Consider the following 19,631-nt stretch of genomic DNA (forward strand, 5'->3'; position numbering starts at 1 on the left):
TGAAAGGGACTTTGGCTGAAATCAGTTAAGTGTTGATTCATTTCGTTCAATAACTGTGTAAAGTGCATCATTATGTAATGAGTGCAATTCAGCTATAAAGCAGCTGTAGAAAACATCCATCTCAGTTCAGTTCTCATCCAATAGTGTCAGTGCAGTCAGATCAGTAATGTTGCTGCATATTAGTATATGAAAATATGCAAACTTTTGTTTAACTTAAAAAGTTATTACTGTTCATGCTAACAACTGATAAATAGTCTTAAATTGATGAAAAATGCTTTTATGGAATAAAAAGTTCTATGAACTCATTCAAAATCATTTTTATAAGATTCTTAAAGGGATAGTCCACCCAAAAATGAAAATTCTGTCATCATTTATTCACCCTCAAGCTGTTCCAAACCTGTATAAATTTATTTGTTCTGATGAACGCAAAAGAAGATATTTTGAAGAATGTTTGTAACCAAAAAAATGTGGAGCTCCATTGTATTTGTTTCCATACTAAGAAAGTCTATGGTGCCCCACAACTGTTTGTTTACCCATATTCGTCCTTTGTGTTCAACAGAAGAAAGACATTTATACAGGTGTGGAACAACTTGAGGGTGAGTAAATGATGACAGAATTTTCATTTTTGGTGAACTATCCTTTTACGGTTGTATCCTCATCTTCTTGGATTGGTTATAAGGTACTTTGGAGATTAAAAAAAAAGTTTTTCATGTCACATTTTAGGTTCTTCAGTTCACCATATTGTTTTCTGTGATCTTTAAAGCATCATTACATAGATGGATCACTAGGGAACTAGTCACAAAATAAAAGTTGCTACAAACAGAAGTTGCTGGCAGGATGTTTTAGTGTGTCAATGTTAGTTTGTCACTATGCCGATTAACAGGGTGTTTTGGGTGATTGCTTAATAGTAAGTAAAAAAAAAGAAAACACTCTTAAAAATAAATATTTCAAAAGGGGTTTTTGTGGCGATGCCATAGAAGGGTTGCCTAAAGAACTTTTTAGTGAAAAGATAACCATTTTTCCTTGGTTTGAAGAACATTTTAATAACCTTTTCCACTATAAAGAACCTTTTGTGATTTGGAAAGATTCCATGAATGTTAAAAGTTCTTCATGGAACCATGGATTCCAATAAGAGAAGTGTATGAGGTTTTAGTCCTTACATACTGTATGGCATCTAGGTGATTATTTCACATATTTTATAATCCAATCTTCTGAACTTTAAAGGTTTAGAGAAACTCTAAGGTCCGTCTGCTTTTTGAATGAAAGCTGAATCATTTTACAGAGCACAGAGGATGGAAATTGGGGGTGGAGAAGCACAAGAGAGAAGAAAAAGAGGTGTAGTTTTTCCAGAGGGGCGTTGAAGGGTTGGGCAGGGGTGTGTGTGTGTTAGGGGCTGGATTTCTCTTTGCATTTGGGGGGGTTCAGAGTATCATTTTCATCCGTGTCCGTCCCGCCCCCTCCATGAGTACACCCTGCACACGCTCCAAGTCCCAAAGTGGCCACAGAGACTCTGAGACTCGGACTAAAGTGGCAAGATGAGCGCCCTGTGTCCGCTCCTGTCTGTCCTGTTTCCGGCACTGCTGTACCTGCTCCAGACTGTCCATGGAGGTAAGACCGCCCACTCTCTGTGTTTTATAACTAATAAGCCAGTTAAGCATAATATCATGTGTGTTTGCAAAACTTTTTAAAAGTTGCATTATTGTGTATTCTGCAAGAATATGGAGCTCAAGCTCAGTGGAAAAGCTTCTCAAAGTGTGTGTGGAAGGTTTCCTCACAGAAAAACTCATTCATACTTGTGAGGCTCGACTCTGTTCTGCCGGTGTACAATAAACTCACAGTTCGCCGACCCCTCCTTCTCTCGCTTCCGTTGAGGGCTCTTTGCGTGCATTGGGCAGTCTGGCAACGGCTCACGCAGATCAGAGGTCCTGAAATAAAGAGTCACTTTCAGAGGTGTGGATCAGCTGCCCTACACACAGATGTTCTTGCTTTTCCGCTCTTTAGTGGCGCCTGTGAGACCTGCAGTCTAATTAGCATGTGAGTTAAAGTGGCCCTGAAGTGAGCGTTGTTCAGCTTCGGATCAAAGCATTTCTCCATGACCAGCTGCCACAAACTCACATGATGGCAGAGATACCGGCAACACCAGAATTGATCTACAATGAGTGTTTGAGCTGGTATAATATCAAGTGTTTTGGCACTTATGTCTTGTATCATTACACCACATGAGGGCCGCGTGTGGAGATGATGAAAGTAAGAGTGAATAGTAGAAATGTATGCTTAACGGTAGCTGTAAGACAGCATGGGTGTGGCAAGGTGGGCGTGGCCCAAGCAGATGTTGAAAAATGAAGAGTTTATTTAACCTTTAGACAAAATATTAAATAAAAAAATGTTTGCATGATTTTTGTTGATGCTTTTAAAGGATTGGTTCACTTCAGAATTAAAAATTCCTGATAATTTACTCACCCCTATGTCATACAAGATGTCAATGTCTTTCTTTCTTCAGTCGAAAAGAAATTAAGGTTTTTGAGGAAAACATTCCAGGATTTTTCTCCCTATAGTGGACTTCAACGGGTTGAAGGTCCAAATGTCAGTTTCAGTGCAGCTTCAAAGCACTCTACACGATCCCAGACGAGGAATAAGGGTCTAATCTAGCAAAACAATCAGTCATTTTCTAAAAAAAAAAAAAAAAAGTATATACTTTTTAACCACAAATGCTCATCTTGCACTGCTCTGTGATGCGCCACGCATTACGTTATCATGTTGGAAAGGTCATGCTTGTCATAGGCAGAAGTACCGACCCAGTGTTTACAAATCAATCGTGAAAAGACTAAGTCAAACAGACTTTACAAAAAAAGGTAAAAAAACGATGTCGGACGATTTCGAAGTTTTCGCACTACTGCAGTACTTCCGCCTACTTCACGCATGACCTTTCCAACATGATTACGTAATGCGTGGCGCATCGCAGAGCAGTGCGAGACAAGGATTTGTGATTAAGAAGTATACAATTTGTATTGTTTTTTAGAAAATGACCAATCCTTTCGCTAGATAAAGTCCCTTATTCCTCATCTGGGATCATGTAGAGTGCTTTGAAGCTGCACTGAAACTGACATTTGGACCTTCAACCCGTTGAAGTCCACTATAGGGAGAAAAATCCTGGAATGTTTTCCTCAAAAACCTTAATTTCTTTTCAGCTAAAGAAAGAAAGACATGAACATCTTGGATGACATGAGGGTGAGTAAATTATCAGGAAATTTTTATTCTGAAGTGAACTAATCCTTTAAGGCATCAGGCTTTTATGGCACTTATAGTATGATATGGTAAAAATATTGAGCTCATAATTAAGTAGGGAATTCAAAAAGGGAATTTATTCAGCTGCTCAAACTAAACAAAAATATGCAATTTGATCAGATATCAATCCCCCTATCAATCAGATGACAGAAGGCATGTAGTAGATTGCCTGCAGCAGGATTGTCAGCAACGTTTTGATCGTGTTGATAATTTAGAGGCCTTAGAAATTAATGTATCAAAAATGTAAGTAACCTTTATAGGGTTAAAGGAATGTTCTGGGTTTAATACAAGCTTTATCCACAGCATTTGTGGCTTGTTTGTTAACATAAGCTCCGTTTATGATTGGTCAGTTTTGTGTTTGAACTTCCGTTTTTGTGGTAGCTGTCGAAGAGTGATTAGCTGGTTTATTGTAGAGTTAACGATAGTTATTATGAGCATTGTAATGTTTGAAGCGAATGTCAGTTAACCTGGGAAGATTTTAAAACAAGCGCTTCATTCATAAATTCGTAAGATCTTACCTTCATGTTGTCAAAATACAAACAGGAGACAGAACACAATGAGCGCATTGCTAAAAAGGGGAGGGGCTACAAAAGGTTAATATCTTTATGGCACTTTCAGCATTGTTTGTTTCAGTGATCTGACATGTGAACATTTTGCTCAACCAATGGCATGAGTTTGGGCGGGGCTTCCTGTTTGATTGGTAGATGGCAGGAGTTTTTGGGAAACCTATTTGAAAACAATCATTATTTTTACATTCCACCCAATGGGATTATAGACAAAGACACTAATGTTAGTGGGGACTTTGCAGGGTTTAAGCAGACGAAGTCAATGCAAATGTTGAATAGTTCACAATAAGATCAATAACATTGATTGGGTTAATTATAATTTCATGGCCACTTTAAATTGAATCATAAGACATCGGAGACTGTGACTGTCATGGTGAATCAGGTTTTTAGATATTACTGACTCAGTAAGCCATGTACCAGCAACATCTTTGGACTATGAAACCTCCAAGCTGCCGTCTGTCGCCACGGCAACACGTTACACAAAACAGGCCTGTGAGCTGGTAAGTATTTAAGGCTATACAAGGAGTGTGTGTGAATGCGTCTTGTGATTGCAGCAGTGCATATGTTTGAGTTCGGGTTGTTGGCAGGGTAATAAATGTTTGTACAGCTCTGCACATTAGATTAATAAACATAATATTTGCATTTGTAAATTGATGAGATTAGTTCGCTGGTCTCAGAGAGAGCTGCAGTTTCCAACGCGACAAGGGGCATCTCAGAAACAGAAGGCAAACATTTATCTTTGCTGATCTCTCAGTGGTCTGCTGTTTGTGATCGGATAATGGGACCAATGTTTCAAGATTATTTGAATGTGGACCTTGAATGGAAATAGCATGCCTCACAGAAAGTTATAAATCTGTCTATCCATCTCATGATGCTAGTTTTAGGCAAAGATTCATTCTCAAAATCAGATTTCCTGATTCATTTCAGATTTCGATTTGATTACACTCTCGTTCATTTGCATTTATTTCAGTTACAATGTTCATTAAGGTGACGTGAAAGAAACTCTATCAGTGGTAATGCTGTAAATTATACAGTGTGGTGTTTCAAACCAGTAGCTTTTATTAAATTAACCCTCTCAAAAGAGTCATTACTTTGGGGAATTGGGATTAACTGATTGCAAAGTATGTGTCTGAGACTCTGAATCACTTATGAACTGAGCCAGTTCATAAGAGTCGTTTGCTCATGAATCGATTTGCAGTGGTCATGCTTTATGTGTTTCATTTACTAAAAAGAACTGGTTCTTCAGAGTCATTTGTATTATAAGTCAGGCTACACTGTTTGCACGGTATGTGTTTAATTCACTAAAAGGAACTGGTTCATAAGAGTCATTTGTTTTTGAATTGGACTACACTGGTTGTGCAGTACTTGTTTGATTCACTAAAAGAACTGGTTCATAAGAGTCAATTGTTTTTGAATTGGACTACACTGGTTGTGCAGTACGTGTTTGATTAACTAAAAGAACTGGTTCATAAGAGTCGCTTGTTTGTATTGATTACACTGGTTGTGCAGTAGGGGTTTGATTAACTAAAAAGAAATGGTTCATAATGGTTTGTTTGTTTGTGAATCAAACTACACTGGTCATGTTGCATGTTGTTTTTGTGCACAACCTGCGAGGACAACTGAATTGAAAGACATTTCTTGTCATTATTTTGCAGTACACACTCTTTTATTTCACAACTCAAGTATTTAATTAATATCTAGATTGTGATTAATCTAAAAATCTATATTTTTTACCAAGCCTCATACCTTTACTATGTAGGTGGACGGTTCCTGGCCAGAATAGGCTGCAATTCAGCCAGACTTTAGTCAATATATAGTCAAACGTCTGGCTATGCGAGACTAACTCTACTCCAGTAGTTGAGGTTGGGTCTACAGCGTTCCCATCTGCAGTCCCCATGGAAACCTGCCGCCCACGCAGGAATCAATGCAGAAAGTTTGAAACCCTGATGCTTGAGACTTTCCCTCCTCACTGTCCTCCTCAATAAATGATATGTCAGTATGAAACACCATACACACACACAACCTCGACAATACCAGACCGTAGGGAAGAGATAAACTCCATACTCCATATTCCTGTCATTTCATATTCATCCAATAGAATCTCATGTGGCACTATGGAGACACAGAAGTATTTGTGGGTATATATATGCCATGGTCTGGGCAGTCGCCCCGACAGTGACTCTTGGCCAAATCACTGTCACAATAGATCAGGTTAAATTTTCCATCAAAATCATCACTCAACCATTGGCCCATAAACAGACCTAAACACACACACACTCCCTATAGGCATGTCACTGTGTGGTATGTGAGTGTTTTATCCTTTTTGTGCCCCAGAAATTCAGAATTACCTCTGAGTAAACTCTTTTGGGCTTACATTTTTTGTTAAGTCAAGCATCACTATTACTTCTGCTAGTACATGCATTTATGGATTTGAACAAACCCCTAAATATTGGCGTGCCATTTGGATGTTTCTAAAATGCCTTAGGAGACTCAAATTATTGACAGATTATTGACAAAATTATTGTGGACATTGTAGCTCGGATAGCTTGGTCATTAAATAATTTGAAATTAATATTGATGATAGTGTTTGAGTTTATATTGAGATCTCTGTTATTTGATTGGAGACTGGGTTTGAATTTATCCATTATTATAAATTAAATTTTTTTTTTGTTTTTATTTATATTTTATTTAACTTTAACTTTCTATTTTAACACTTAAATTTTATTTTAACCTTTAAATTTAGTTTAGCTTTCTTTTTCACTATATCATTAACTCTTAGTTATCTCTTCTTTTATGACAAAACGCCTCTGCGCCATTAATGCGTTATTGCGGCTTTCCATGTTTTCACTGTTATACCCTAGGGGCGCTATCACACATATTCTGAACGACTACAGTATCTCCAAATCGAAAACATAGGCAAAGAAAAAGCAGAAATGAGCGATCTAATATGTAAGCAGATGCATATGAAAAATAATGCGATCATCAACAATAAACAGCATATAAATCAAAACAGCCTAATGTTATAGAGTGAAAGGTCAACCCAGGAAGTGGTTAGGATGCTTAGGGGGTGTTGATGGACTTGATCTACTCCATCTATGTTCTGATCATCGTACTGAATCTGATCCAGATGTAGTCTTTGACAAAAACATGATTTTTGGTCAGCTTTTTGCTCAAAATATTGCTTTTTTTTTATGAAACTTGCCCACATTCAAGTGTTGATTAAAAAAAAGAATGCATGAACCTAGAATAAAACAGGTTTTTTGTTATTCTGGGGGCCATGCCATTTTTGTGAAAATGACAAAAAACTCTGACATAGGCTGGCAACTTTTTTTTTTTTTTTTTAAATGCTGGCAGGGAAAGAGTTTTTTTTTTCAGTTTATTTCTTTTTTTTTTAAGATTTGTTTTTGGGCGTTTTTGCAAGATATTATTATAGGACAGTAAGAAAACAAGAAGCGAAGTGTGAGAGAAAGAAGGGAACGGGATCGGGAAAGGTCCGCAAGCTGGGAATTCAGGTTCGTGTTGCCTGAAACACAGTGGCGCAATATGTCGTGCTGCCCACGAGGCTATCGGCACCAACAGTTTTTTTCATTTTTATTTTAGTTTTAGTATTTTAGGCCTGCCAAAGTTAATGCATTAACTAGCATAATTTAAAAATGTTTAGAAAATTGTAGTGTTATTGCTAAATAGAGGTGTTTTTGTTAATTTTTTTATTTATTGAAGCTGACGAAAATGTTTTCATGGTTTTCATTTTCAAGTTTTTTTAACCCTCAAACAGCCTTTGGGACAAATGTGGCCAAAATCATTTTGTTGTTTTAAAATGCTGTCCTTTGTGCAGTTTATATTTGTGCATTTTTTTTTTTTAAATGAACAAATTTTTGTTATTGTTGTTTTTTAATTCTACCATTTTAACTTGTGATAAAATCTAAGAATCAAGGTTAAGTTCGTTTCAACAATGGTTTATGGTTTTCAGCCTATATGCAGCCATTGAGTACTACTGTCATATAGTGGCCATTGATATTTTTGTTATTTTTATACCAACATATGACACCAGATAATAACACAGCATTGTTATCATAGTTTTTCACCAAACTTTAAGCCACTGTTCACATCTCCTCTGAAACTTTGAGATTACTGGCATCTTTTTCTCAGGGGAAAGATCTCAGAAGTAGGGGACTTCTGCAAAAGTTCTCATTGGCGTGTAGGAGAACAATCAAATTGAATATTAAAGAAACCTTTGTGTGTTTTTTTTATTAGAACATTATCCTGATGAGTTTATGAAATAAGTTATGAAAGAGCATCTGGAAAGTTTTGCTGTGCTCTTTCGAATGAGAGCTTCACGAGTTAATAGTTAAAGTTTTACATTGATTTGGCCTGGTGGAGTCCCTGAGGGGAAGTTTTGCATGAGTCATCTTCATGAGACAGAACAAGGAGCACCACAACATCACACAGTTTCCTCAGAGACAAACGCTTTCCAGTCTGCTGATCAGGAAACTAGGCCAGCAGCCACCATCTTGGCTTGACAAGATCATTTACAGTGCGGTATCGCTGGCTCTGGAGAGGGGCACAACTGTCCAACCGCTGGGATTGAAGCCCATGCAAGAACAGATGGATGAAACTACATCTGTAGTTCACAAAACTCAGGAAAATTTACAGGATTTTACAGTGGCGATCTACACAGGACAGTATTTATGGCAGACGGTGTATAAGATATAAATAAATTCCTGTTTCTCAATCTTAGAAATCCCATGACAGCACTAAAAATAAAGCTTTGCAGACTGATGCAACAGGAGAACCTTTTAAAGTTCTGCAGTTCTTTAGAAAGAAGAATGGTGATTTAAAGAACCAGGAGAGATTGATGTTGTCTTTGTGAACAATTAATACCAAAACAGTAGGTTGATCTTAAGTACCTACACTAAATAAAAATGCTAAAATGTACCATGGTATTATGTTTTGTTGATGCTGATTCCAATAGCATTTTAAATACTTTAGAGTAAAATGTAAACTAAAACGTACTGAATATTAAGCATTCTATAAAAATGCCATGCTACTCAAATTACCATGGTATCATGTTAAAAAGCATGGCACTTTTATATATACCATAGTACTGAATGTTTACCATGCTATTTACATTGTACTCCAAGGTACTTCAAAAAATACCATGGTACTACGTTAAAAAACATTTAAAACACCAATGTATTTTGATATTATACCATTAAACCGTATATGATTATATACCATATTTTTTAAACATGGTACCATAGTATTTCCAACAGCATGGTATTTTTTAAATTATTTTAGAGTGAAATGTAAATGGTATGGTAAACATTCAGTATTACGGTACAGTATATACCAAAATACCATAGTATTTTTTTTCATAGTACCATGTTAACTCCCAATACCATGGTAATCTTGGAAGAACATTGAAGAACAAGTAAATTAATATTGTAATCATTCAGTACCATGTTATATATCAAAGTAACATGGTGATACCATTATTTTACCATGGTACCATCACAGTACTTTTGAGTTGTTGCCAACTCAAGAACTCTATATAGCTAAAATAGCTAGACTCAAACTTTTTCATTTGTGAACAGTCTTATCTACAAGTGATCTTCCATGTTTGCAACGCTCTCTGGTTTGGCTATAGTCTGTGAACGGAGGGGCGATGCTAGAACTTTCCATTGGGATCCTCACGTAGCCGTTAGCATGCCTGCGTGTCAGCTCTGACTTCTGTCCTGCATTAAACCTCCATCCAGCCAGAGGCGTTCTGGGTAATTTGCAAACATCTCTTTAGAAAGGCACTCTCTGGAGACAGAGTGGAGCACTGGGACAGTCCTTTCTGCAGTGGAGGGGATAAATATAACCCGCTCTCAAACGGGGCATGTGCTGCCTCAGAGGCTGCTGTTAGCAGACTGGGTGGGGTAACAGGTCGTTACTGTGAGTCACAGGGACACAGTTATTCCGTCATCGCAGAATTCTGTGAGCTTAAAATAAGTAGGAGGGAAGGAATTATATGAGCAGAGTGCCAGGGAGGGTGAAAGCTGTCAGTCACAGACCTCTATAGAACAACTCAATCTTTAACATAGCAACACAGTCTATGCTCTTTTTAAAGGGATAGTTCACCCAAAACTGAAAATTCTGTCATCATTTACTCACTCTCAAGTTGTTCTAAACCTGTATGAGTTTGACATGAGTTGAACACAAAAGAAGATATATTGAAGAGTGTTGGTGGATGAACTATCCCTGTAATGACTTTGTGCTTAATGTGTATTTTGTCTTACTGCACTGGCAGATTTATTCATTTCTTTTAAGTACAAACCAGTGCAGTAAGACAAAATACATTTATATTTAAGATACAATTTATGAAAATAAGTCTTAATATCTTATGTAGTTTTGCTACTCGAGGGCATTTGTCTTTTTTCAAGGATTTTCACATAATTTAACAAAAAAATTATACAAAAACATTTTTGTAGTGTAACACAGCTCTATACCACAACACAGTCTTTTATCATAACACGCTGTGCCACAAAGCTCTATAACGTAACTCTATACTGTGACACTCTATAACAGAACTCTATAGTGCAACAGGGCGTATAAAGCAACTCTATGGGGCAACGCTCTATAATGCAACTCTATACCGCGACGCTCTATAGTGCAACTCTATGGTGCAACACACTCTATAACATAATTCTATACCATGACACTCTATAATGCAACTCTATAGTGCAACATAGTGTATAAAGCAACTCTATACCGCGACGCTCTATAACGCAACTCTATGGTGCAACACACTCTATAACATAATTCTATACCATGACACTCTATAATGCAACTCTATAGTGCAACATAGTGTATAAAGCAACTCTATACCATGACGCTCTATAACGCAACTCTATGGTGCAACACACTCTATAACATAATTCTATACCGTGACACTTTATAATGCAGCTCTATAGTGCAACAGAGTGTATAACGCAACTCTATGGGGCAACACGCTCTATAATGCAAATCTATACATGACGCTCTATAACGCAACTCTATGGTGCAACACACTCTATAACATAGTTCTATACCGTGACACTTTATAATGCAGCTCTATAGTGCAACAGAGTGTATAACGCAACTCTATGGGGCAACACGCTCTATAATGCAACTCTATACCGCGACGCTCTATAGTGCAACTCTATGGTGCAACACGCTCTATAACATAATTCTATACCGTGACACTTTATAATGCAGCTCTATAGTGCAACAGAGTGTATAACGCAACTCTATGGGGCAACACGCTCTATAATGCAACTCTATACCGCGACGCTCTATAGTGCAACTCTATGGTGCAACACGCTCTATAACATAATTCTATACCGTGACACTTTATAATGCAACTCTATAGTACAACAGAGTGTAAAAGGCAACTCTATACAGCAACACTCTCTATAATGCAACTCTATACCATGACGCTCTATAGTGCAACAGTGTATAAAGCAACTCTATACAGCAACACGCTCTATAATGCAACTCTATACCGCAACGCTCTATAGTGCAACTCTATGGTGCAACACGCTCTATAACATAATTCTATACCGTGACACTTTATAATGCAACTCTATAGTGCAACAGAGTGTAAAAGGCAACTCTATACAGCAACACTCTCTATAATGCAACTCTATACATGACGCTCTATAACGCAACTCTATGGTGCAACACACTCTATAACATAATTCTATACCGTAACACTCTATAATGCAACTCTATAGTGCAACATAGTGTATAAAGCAACTCTATACAGCAACACACTCTATAATGCAACTCTATACCATGACGCTCTATAATGCAACTCTATGGTGCAACACGCTCTATAACATAATTCTATACCGTGACACTTTATAATGCAACTCTATAGTGCAACAGAGTGTAAAAAGCAACTCTATACAGCAACACTCTCTATAATGCAACTCTATTCAACAACGCTCTATAATGCAACTCTATGGTGCAACACGCTCTATAACATAATTCTATACCGTGACACTTTATAATGCAACTCTATAGTGCAACAGAGTGTAAAAAGCAACTCTATACAGCAACACTCTCTATAATGCAACTCTATTCAACAACGCTCTATAACACAACTCTATGGCGCAACATGCTCTATAACATAATTCTATACCGTGACACTTTATAATGCAACTCTATAGTGCAACAGAGTGTATAAAGCAACTTTATACAGCAACACTCTCTATAATGCAACTCTATACAACGACACTCTATAACGCAACTCTATGGGGCAACACGCTCTATAATGCAACTCTATACCGCGACGCTCTATAGTGCAACTCTATGGTGCAACAGAGTGTATAAAGCAACTTTATACAGCAACACTCTATAATGCAACTCTATACAACGACACTCTATAACGCAACTCTATGGGGCAACACGCTCTATAATGCAACTCTATACCGCGACGCTCTATAGTGCAACTCTATGGTGCAACATGCTCTATAACATAATTCTATACCGTGACACTTTATAATGCAACTCTATAGTGCAACAGAGTGTAAAAGGCAACTCTATACAGCAACACTCTCTATAATGCAACTCTATACCATGACGCTCTATAACGCAACTCTATGGCGCAACATGCTCTATAACATAATTCTATACCGTGACACTTTATAATGCAACTCTATAGTGCAACAGAGTGTATAAAGCAACTCTATACAGCAACACTCTCTATAATGCAACTCTATACCATGATGCTCTATAACGCAACTCTATGGTGCAACACACTCTATAACATAATTCTATACCGTGACACTTTATAATGCAACTCTATAGTGCAACAGAGTGTATAAAGCAACTTTATACAGCAACACTCTCTATAATGCAACTCTATACAACGACACTCTATAACGCAACTCTATGGGGCAACACGCTCTATAATGCAACTCTATACCGCGACGCTCTATAGTGCAACTCTATGGTGCAACAGAGTGTATAAAGCAACTTTATACAGCAACACTCTATAATGCAACTCTATACAACGACACTCTATAACGCAACTCTATGGGGCAACACGCTCTATAATGCAACTCTATACCGCGACGCTCTATAGTGCAACTCTATGGTGCAACATGCTCTATAACATAATTCTATACCGTGACACTTTATAATGCAACTCTATAGTGCAACAGAGTGTAAAAGGCAACTCTATACAGCAACACTCTCTATAATGCAACTCTATACCATGACGCTCTATAACGCAACTCTATGGTGCAACACACTCTATAACATAATTCTATACCGTAACACTCTATAATGCAACTCTATAGTGCAACATAGTGTATAAAGCAACTTTATACAGCAACACTCTCTATAATGCAACTCTATACAACGACACTCTATAACGCAACTCTATGGGGCAACACGCTCTATAATGCAACTCTATACCGCGACGCTCTATAGTGCAACTCTATGGTGCAACAGAGTGTATAAAGCAACTTTATACAGCAACACTCTATAATGCAACTCTATACAACGACACTCTATAACGCAACTCTATGGGGCAACACGCTCTATAATGCAACTCGATACCGCGACGCTCTATAGTGCAACTTTATGGTGCAACATGCTCTATAATATAATTCTATACCATGACACTCTATAAAACAACTCTATATTGCAACAGTGTATAAAGCAACTCTGCAACACGCTCTATAATGAAACTCAGATACAGCACTCTATAAAGCAACTCTATAGAGCAACAGGGTGTATAAAACAACTCTATACAGCAACACTCTCTATAATGCAACTCAGATGCAGCACTCTATAAAGCAACTCTATGGCACAAAATGCTCTATAATGTGACTATACCATGACGCTTTATAACGCAACTCTATAATGCAACAGGGTGTACAAAGCAACTCTATACAGCAACACTCTCTATAATGCAACTCTATACCATGACGCTCTATAACTCAACTCTATGGCGCAACACGCTCTATAATGTAATTTTATACCATGGCACTCTATAACACAACTCTGTATTATGACGCTCTATAACGCAACTCTATGGTGCAGCTTGCTCTATAATAAAATTCTATACCTTGGCACTCTATAACACAACTCTATAGTGCAACAGTGTATAAAGGAACTCTAAACAGCAGCACGCTCTATAATGCAACTCTATATTATGACGCTCTATAACGCAACTCTATGGTGCAGCATGCTCTATAATAAAATTCTAAACCATGACACTCTATAACACAACTCTATAGTGCAACAGAGTGTATAAAGCAACTCTATACAGCAACACACTCTATAATGCAACTCTGTAGCGTCACATGCTCTATAGTGTAACTCTATACCATGATGCTCTATAAAGCAACTCTAAACCACAACATGCTCTTTAATGCAATTCTTTTGTGCAACTTTCTCTGTGATGCAACAGTGTAGTGCATCACAAACTACAAAACAATTCCATAGTGGAACGCAGTTGATAAATCACCACTATTTCATCCACAGCACACTCTATAACACTGACTCTTGAAAAAACAGAACATTACTGCTGCCACTGTGTATGTGTAGAGTGTGTGTATTGTTTGAAGTGTGTGGGTGGGGGGTAATAAGTTCTCTAATACTTCACCAGCCTCTTGGGGAAACATTAGCAAGGGCAATTATCCATTAGCAACTCTGTGGACGTAAATGAACCTCCTGTTTGGGGGTCTCTAACGATGTGAATTTATTAACCAAATGCTCCAGTCCTCTCACAGACACAAAATGGGTGTTCTCTGGGTGTTTGCATGCTAAGAATCCATATGGATCATTTTAATTGCAGTCGATGGTAAATTAAATCCAGGCCATTAAATGCTGCATGTTCTGTCTCTAAATTCCAGAGAATTTTGACCCCGTCCTCAGCATAAACACCGGAATACATCAGAATCTTTACACCTCAAATATTCCCCACAAGGCATGTTATCTATTATAAATGAGGTTCTTCTGCAATGGTTTCTGTCATTACTCATTAATATATGATCCTCAGAGCTGAATTTAAAGTAAATGTTTGACCTATTCTCCACCCAGGCCCGTTAAAGTCCAGTTAGAGGTCTCCAAAAGCACGACAGACCACCGGAGAGGAATCAAACAGCCGCTCTACAGTCCGTTTGCATAACAGACAGTAAACAGCCATGAGTTTAAATCGATAAACTCTCGTAATGAAGTCAGAGGAGCTCTAAATGTTGGTCAGGTCTGGAAGCTTCTGGGGAAGGTCAGGGAATCGAAGGGCGAATCTGCTCAGAGAATTCCAAGCAGCTCCTTCAAAACCCTCCATCTGCAAGCGAAAGAGCCGAGCTGCATTCTTCAAAAACAATGATAAGATCTAATTATCATTCCATATTTCCAGCCCGCTTGCAAGCCAATGAGCAGAGCCTGAAGTGACCCTTGGAGGGAATTGCATTTTGATGGATGCGAGAACAGCTGCTAGGAATGCTGGAGAGCCGTGAATTTGACTTCTGTTCTTTGCTATGTGCCACCAACACAATGCTCACACTCTTGTAATCCGCTTTGGTACTAAAGTTCGCATTTCGTAAATAGTTTTCCATGTGTCATCTCCGCAGATCCAGTAATGTCTGAAGAATGCAACTTCAGGATGTTGCACAGAACAAACAGAGGTTTCCGAACAGCGCCAGTTCAACTTGGCAGTCTGTTTGGCAATGTGAAGAGCTTTCAAAAGTCGTGGAAAATTTGAGGATGATGGACCAACACAACTGCATTAATCTTATAATACAAAGTCAAGGACAAAGCCGAACTATAACGGATATGTTGGAATGGCTGATTCAGGCATTACCGAACATCTGTGACTAAGTAAACTGCTCAGAATTCCTGCCGGTATCTGGATTTGATAGTCTATTTAGTGAATATGTTTCTAGACTATAAAATACAAAGGAAAAATTTGAAAAACTTCCACAGACGTGTGGTGGAAAATTATGATAAAGTTATGAAGTGTGGTTGAGTGAAAGCTTTGTCTTCTGTTTTGAGCCTCTAGATTTAATTTACATCAACATAATGTCCATTTATTACAATAGTTAATATAATATTTGATACCTGACATTTATTAAAGTCAGCTTTAAAACTGATTACTTTCTTCACACCAAATCGACATTTATGTTTTATAAATGACTATTTTTAGCTGTCATATCCAAACTCCAGTCAACTCCTAATGGATAAAATCAAGTAAAGTCAGAATTGCGTGATATAAAGTCTGAATTGTGAGTTTTAAAGTCAGAATTACATGATATAAAGTCTGAATTACGTGATAAAGTCAGAATTGTGAGTTATAAAGTCGTAAAGTCGTAAGTTATAAAATTGCGAGAAATTGCAGTTCTGACTTTTTTCTCAGAATTGCTTTTATTTTAATTGTTTTTATCTCGCAATTCTGACTTTATCACGTAATTCTGACTTTATATAATGCAATTCTGACTTTATCTCGCAATTCTGACTTTATCTCGCAATTCTGACTTTATCTCGCAATTCTGACTTTAAAACTCACAATTCTGACTTTATATCTCACAATTCTGACTTTATCTCGCAATTCTGACTTTAAAACTCGCAATTCTCACTTTATATCTCGCAATTCTGACTTTATCTCGTAATTCTGACTTTATCTCGCAATTCTGACTTTATAACTTTATCTCGCAATTCTGACTTTATCTCGCAATTCTGACTTTATCTCGCAATTCTGACTTTATCTCGCAATTCTGACTTTATATCTCGCAATTCTGACTTTATCTCGCAATTCTGACTTTATCTCGCAATTCTGACTTTATATCTCGCAATTCTGACTTTATCTCGTAATTCTATTTTATATCATGCAATTCTTTATATCACATATTTCTGACTCTATCACATAATTCGGACTTCACAGTATAACTCGCAATTCTGACTTTGTCACATAATTCTGTTTAAAACTATTAAAAACTTTGTTTCATTGATTATCCATTTCAATCATTAATCTGTCAAATTGGGGAAGTCAAATAGGTTGTTTCATGTTGATCCAGAATTATTTTCATTGGGGAAAGAAAGAGTTCTTGATGCTCCCGCGTGTAGATTAACAGGTCGGATTTCATTGGATTGTTGGATAGAAGTGATTTTTCCTTACGCTATGAGCTACAAATGTCATGCTGTCCATCTTCCAGTGATCCCTACGTACAATTTGTTCTCAGAACTTGTTTTATTAGATGTATTAATGTGATGGACAGGCCTGATGCGTCAGTCTGGAGGGAAAGGAAGTGTGTTTTTCTAAATAAAGAGTTTTGTAGAGCTGTGCTGTTGTCATTGGCAGAGCGAGGTAAGACGGACAACGCCCTCGACCAACAGCCAAACCATTTGGCACAAAGATTAGGGAGCTTCTGGATGAAGCCGTTATTCAAACAACTTGTGAAACACGTCTCCTTTTTTGGTACTTTTTATTCAGAAAACTGTATTTTTTCCTCCCCCCTTAGTTTTCCATGATGCACCTTGGTCGGAGGGGTTTCAGCACAAAGACCCTTTCTTACAGCAAAAAAAAAGACTTTTGTTGAGACTATTGACTTTATTTGCTCAGTTTTCCCTTTCCACCCGGCCCCCATCCACCCTCTCCCCTCCTGTCGGCCCCTCCTGTCTGAGTTGGATTCGTCGGGTGCCTTGTAAAGGGTAAAAAAAGCAACTCTCCCTCTTATGAGCGCAAAACCACTTCAAGGACTGCAGTGGCAGCAGTACTCAGGGCAGTGGTGATCCTGTCTGTGTGGCGGCAGGGAGAAGATCCCAGCCCTTTCCGTCTAACGAAACCATAATGACTCAGTTGAGTTAATCAGCGGAAATGAGCAACGTTGACAAGGTGCTACGGCCCGCTGTGATTCACAGACACGCATATGGCACACGTGTAACTAGGTGAGGGACTCTGAGTAATTGCTTGACTGAAAGAGCATGTTTCTGTGAGATTACAAGCTTTGTGTTAGCACTCTATAAACATTGAGATCTTCAAACGCAAAAGGAGTAAAACGAAAATTCACACAAACACACACACACACACGTTTACTAAATTAGGAGATAACTCAGACTTCTGCTGTTTATTAAAGTTAATTATATTTATAATAGCTAGTTAATAAATATTATTACAGTTACAGTTCATATTATTATGGTTATTAATAATTATTAATTAAATATTATTATTATTATAATGTGGTGATACTTTAGACTTGTTTTTATTAGAATTAATAATAATTATAAAAACAATTAATAAAGACAATTATTAATTTGATTAATAATTATTAATTAAATATTATTAAAAATATTATTGTTATTATAACTATTATAATGAGGTTATACTTTAGACTTCTGTTTTTATTAGAATAATAATTATAAATACAATTAATAAAGACAGATATTAATTGTATTAATAATTATTAATTAGATGATGATTATTATTATAATTATTATTATTATGGTTATTAATGATTATTAATTAAAAATTATTACAATTATTATTATTATTATTATTATAAATATTATAATGAGGTAATACTTTAGACTTCTGTTTATATTAGAATTAATAATAATTATAAATATAATTAATAAAGACATGTATTGATTGTATTAATAATTATTAGTTATATTATTATTATGGTTATTAATCATTATTAATTAAATCTGATAAAATAGTATTATAAATATTATAATGAGTTGATACTTTAGATTTCTGCTTCTATAAGAGTTATTTATAATTATAACTACAATTCAAAAAGACATTTATTAATTTTATTAATAATTATTAACTAGATGATGATAATTATTATTATGGTTATTAATGATTATTAATTTAATATTATTACTATTATTATTATTATAAATATTAAAATTAGGTAAAACTTTAGGCTTCTGTTTATATTAGAATTAATAATAATTATATTATTATTTTTATGTTATTAATGATAATTAATTCAACATTATTAAAAATATTATTATTATAACTATTATAATGAGGTGATACTTTAGACTTCTGCTTCTATAAGAATTATTTATAATTATAACTACAATTCATAAAGACATTTATTCATTTTATTAATAATTACTAATTCGATTATTATTATTATGATGATTATTAATCACTATTAATTAAATATTATTAAAAATATTATTGTTATTATAACTGTTATAATGAGGTGATACTTTAGACTTGTTTTTTATTAGAATTCATTATCATTTTAAATACAGTTAATAAAGACAGTTATTAATTTTATTAATAATTATTAATGCAATTATTATTATATATTATTATTAATATTTTACATAACGAAAATGCTGAATAGATAAAAATTTCATTAATAATAACTAAAATTAGTCATAATTAAATTATGAAAAAATTACAATTTTAAAATAATTTTTGAAATGTCTATTTTTTTTTAAATCATATTACTTTTAACTTATGATTTCTATCAGACTAAACCAGTATTTTTCATGGACAGCTTTAATTCTTTCCTTTATTTATGAATCATTTTTCCCATGAGGATGGTCTCAAACCAAGTTTGTCAGATTCCAGGGACCATTTGTACAGTCGAAGTACAGTATGTAAACATACACTTTACACTCAAACACTTTTAGTGTTTAGCATGGATGAGCGCTCTGGTTATTGACATTTAAAGGACATCTTGATGTTTGTGGTGTTCAGAGGCAGTTTAGTGTGAAGAACAAGTACCGACCTCGGTGTGTGTGTGTGTGTGTGTGTGTGTGTGGATTGTGCAGTAGCTC

The 19,631-nt window shown here is 36.1% G+C and overlaps 1 protein-coding gene across 1 annotated transcript in view; it reads left to right on the forward strand.

Annotated features, from left to right (window-relative positions):
- The first annotated feature begins 1,504 nt into the window (after positions 1-1,504).
- cspg4 (chondroitin sulfate proteoglycan 4) overlaps positions 1,505-19,631 on the forward strand; it is a 66,544-nt gene continuing 48,417 nt past the window's right edge. The window contains exon 1 of the mRNA XM_067380295.1: positions 1,505-1,608. Within this exon, the coding sequence (XP_067236396.1) occupies positions 1,536-1,608 (73 nt within the window). The 5' untranslated portion in view covers positions 1,505-1,535. The remainder of the gene's footprint in view (positions 1,609-19,631) is intronic.

The sequence above is a fragment of the Chanodichthys erythropterus genome, chromosome 24 (genome assembly GCF_024489055.1).
Source record: "Chanodichthys erythropterus isolate Z2021 chromosome 24, ASM2448905v1, whole genome shotgun sequence".
Classification (NCBI taxonomy): Eukaryota; Metazoa; Chordata; class Actinopteri; order Cypriniformes; family Xenocyprididae; genus Chanodichthys; species Chanodichthys erythropterus.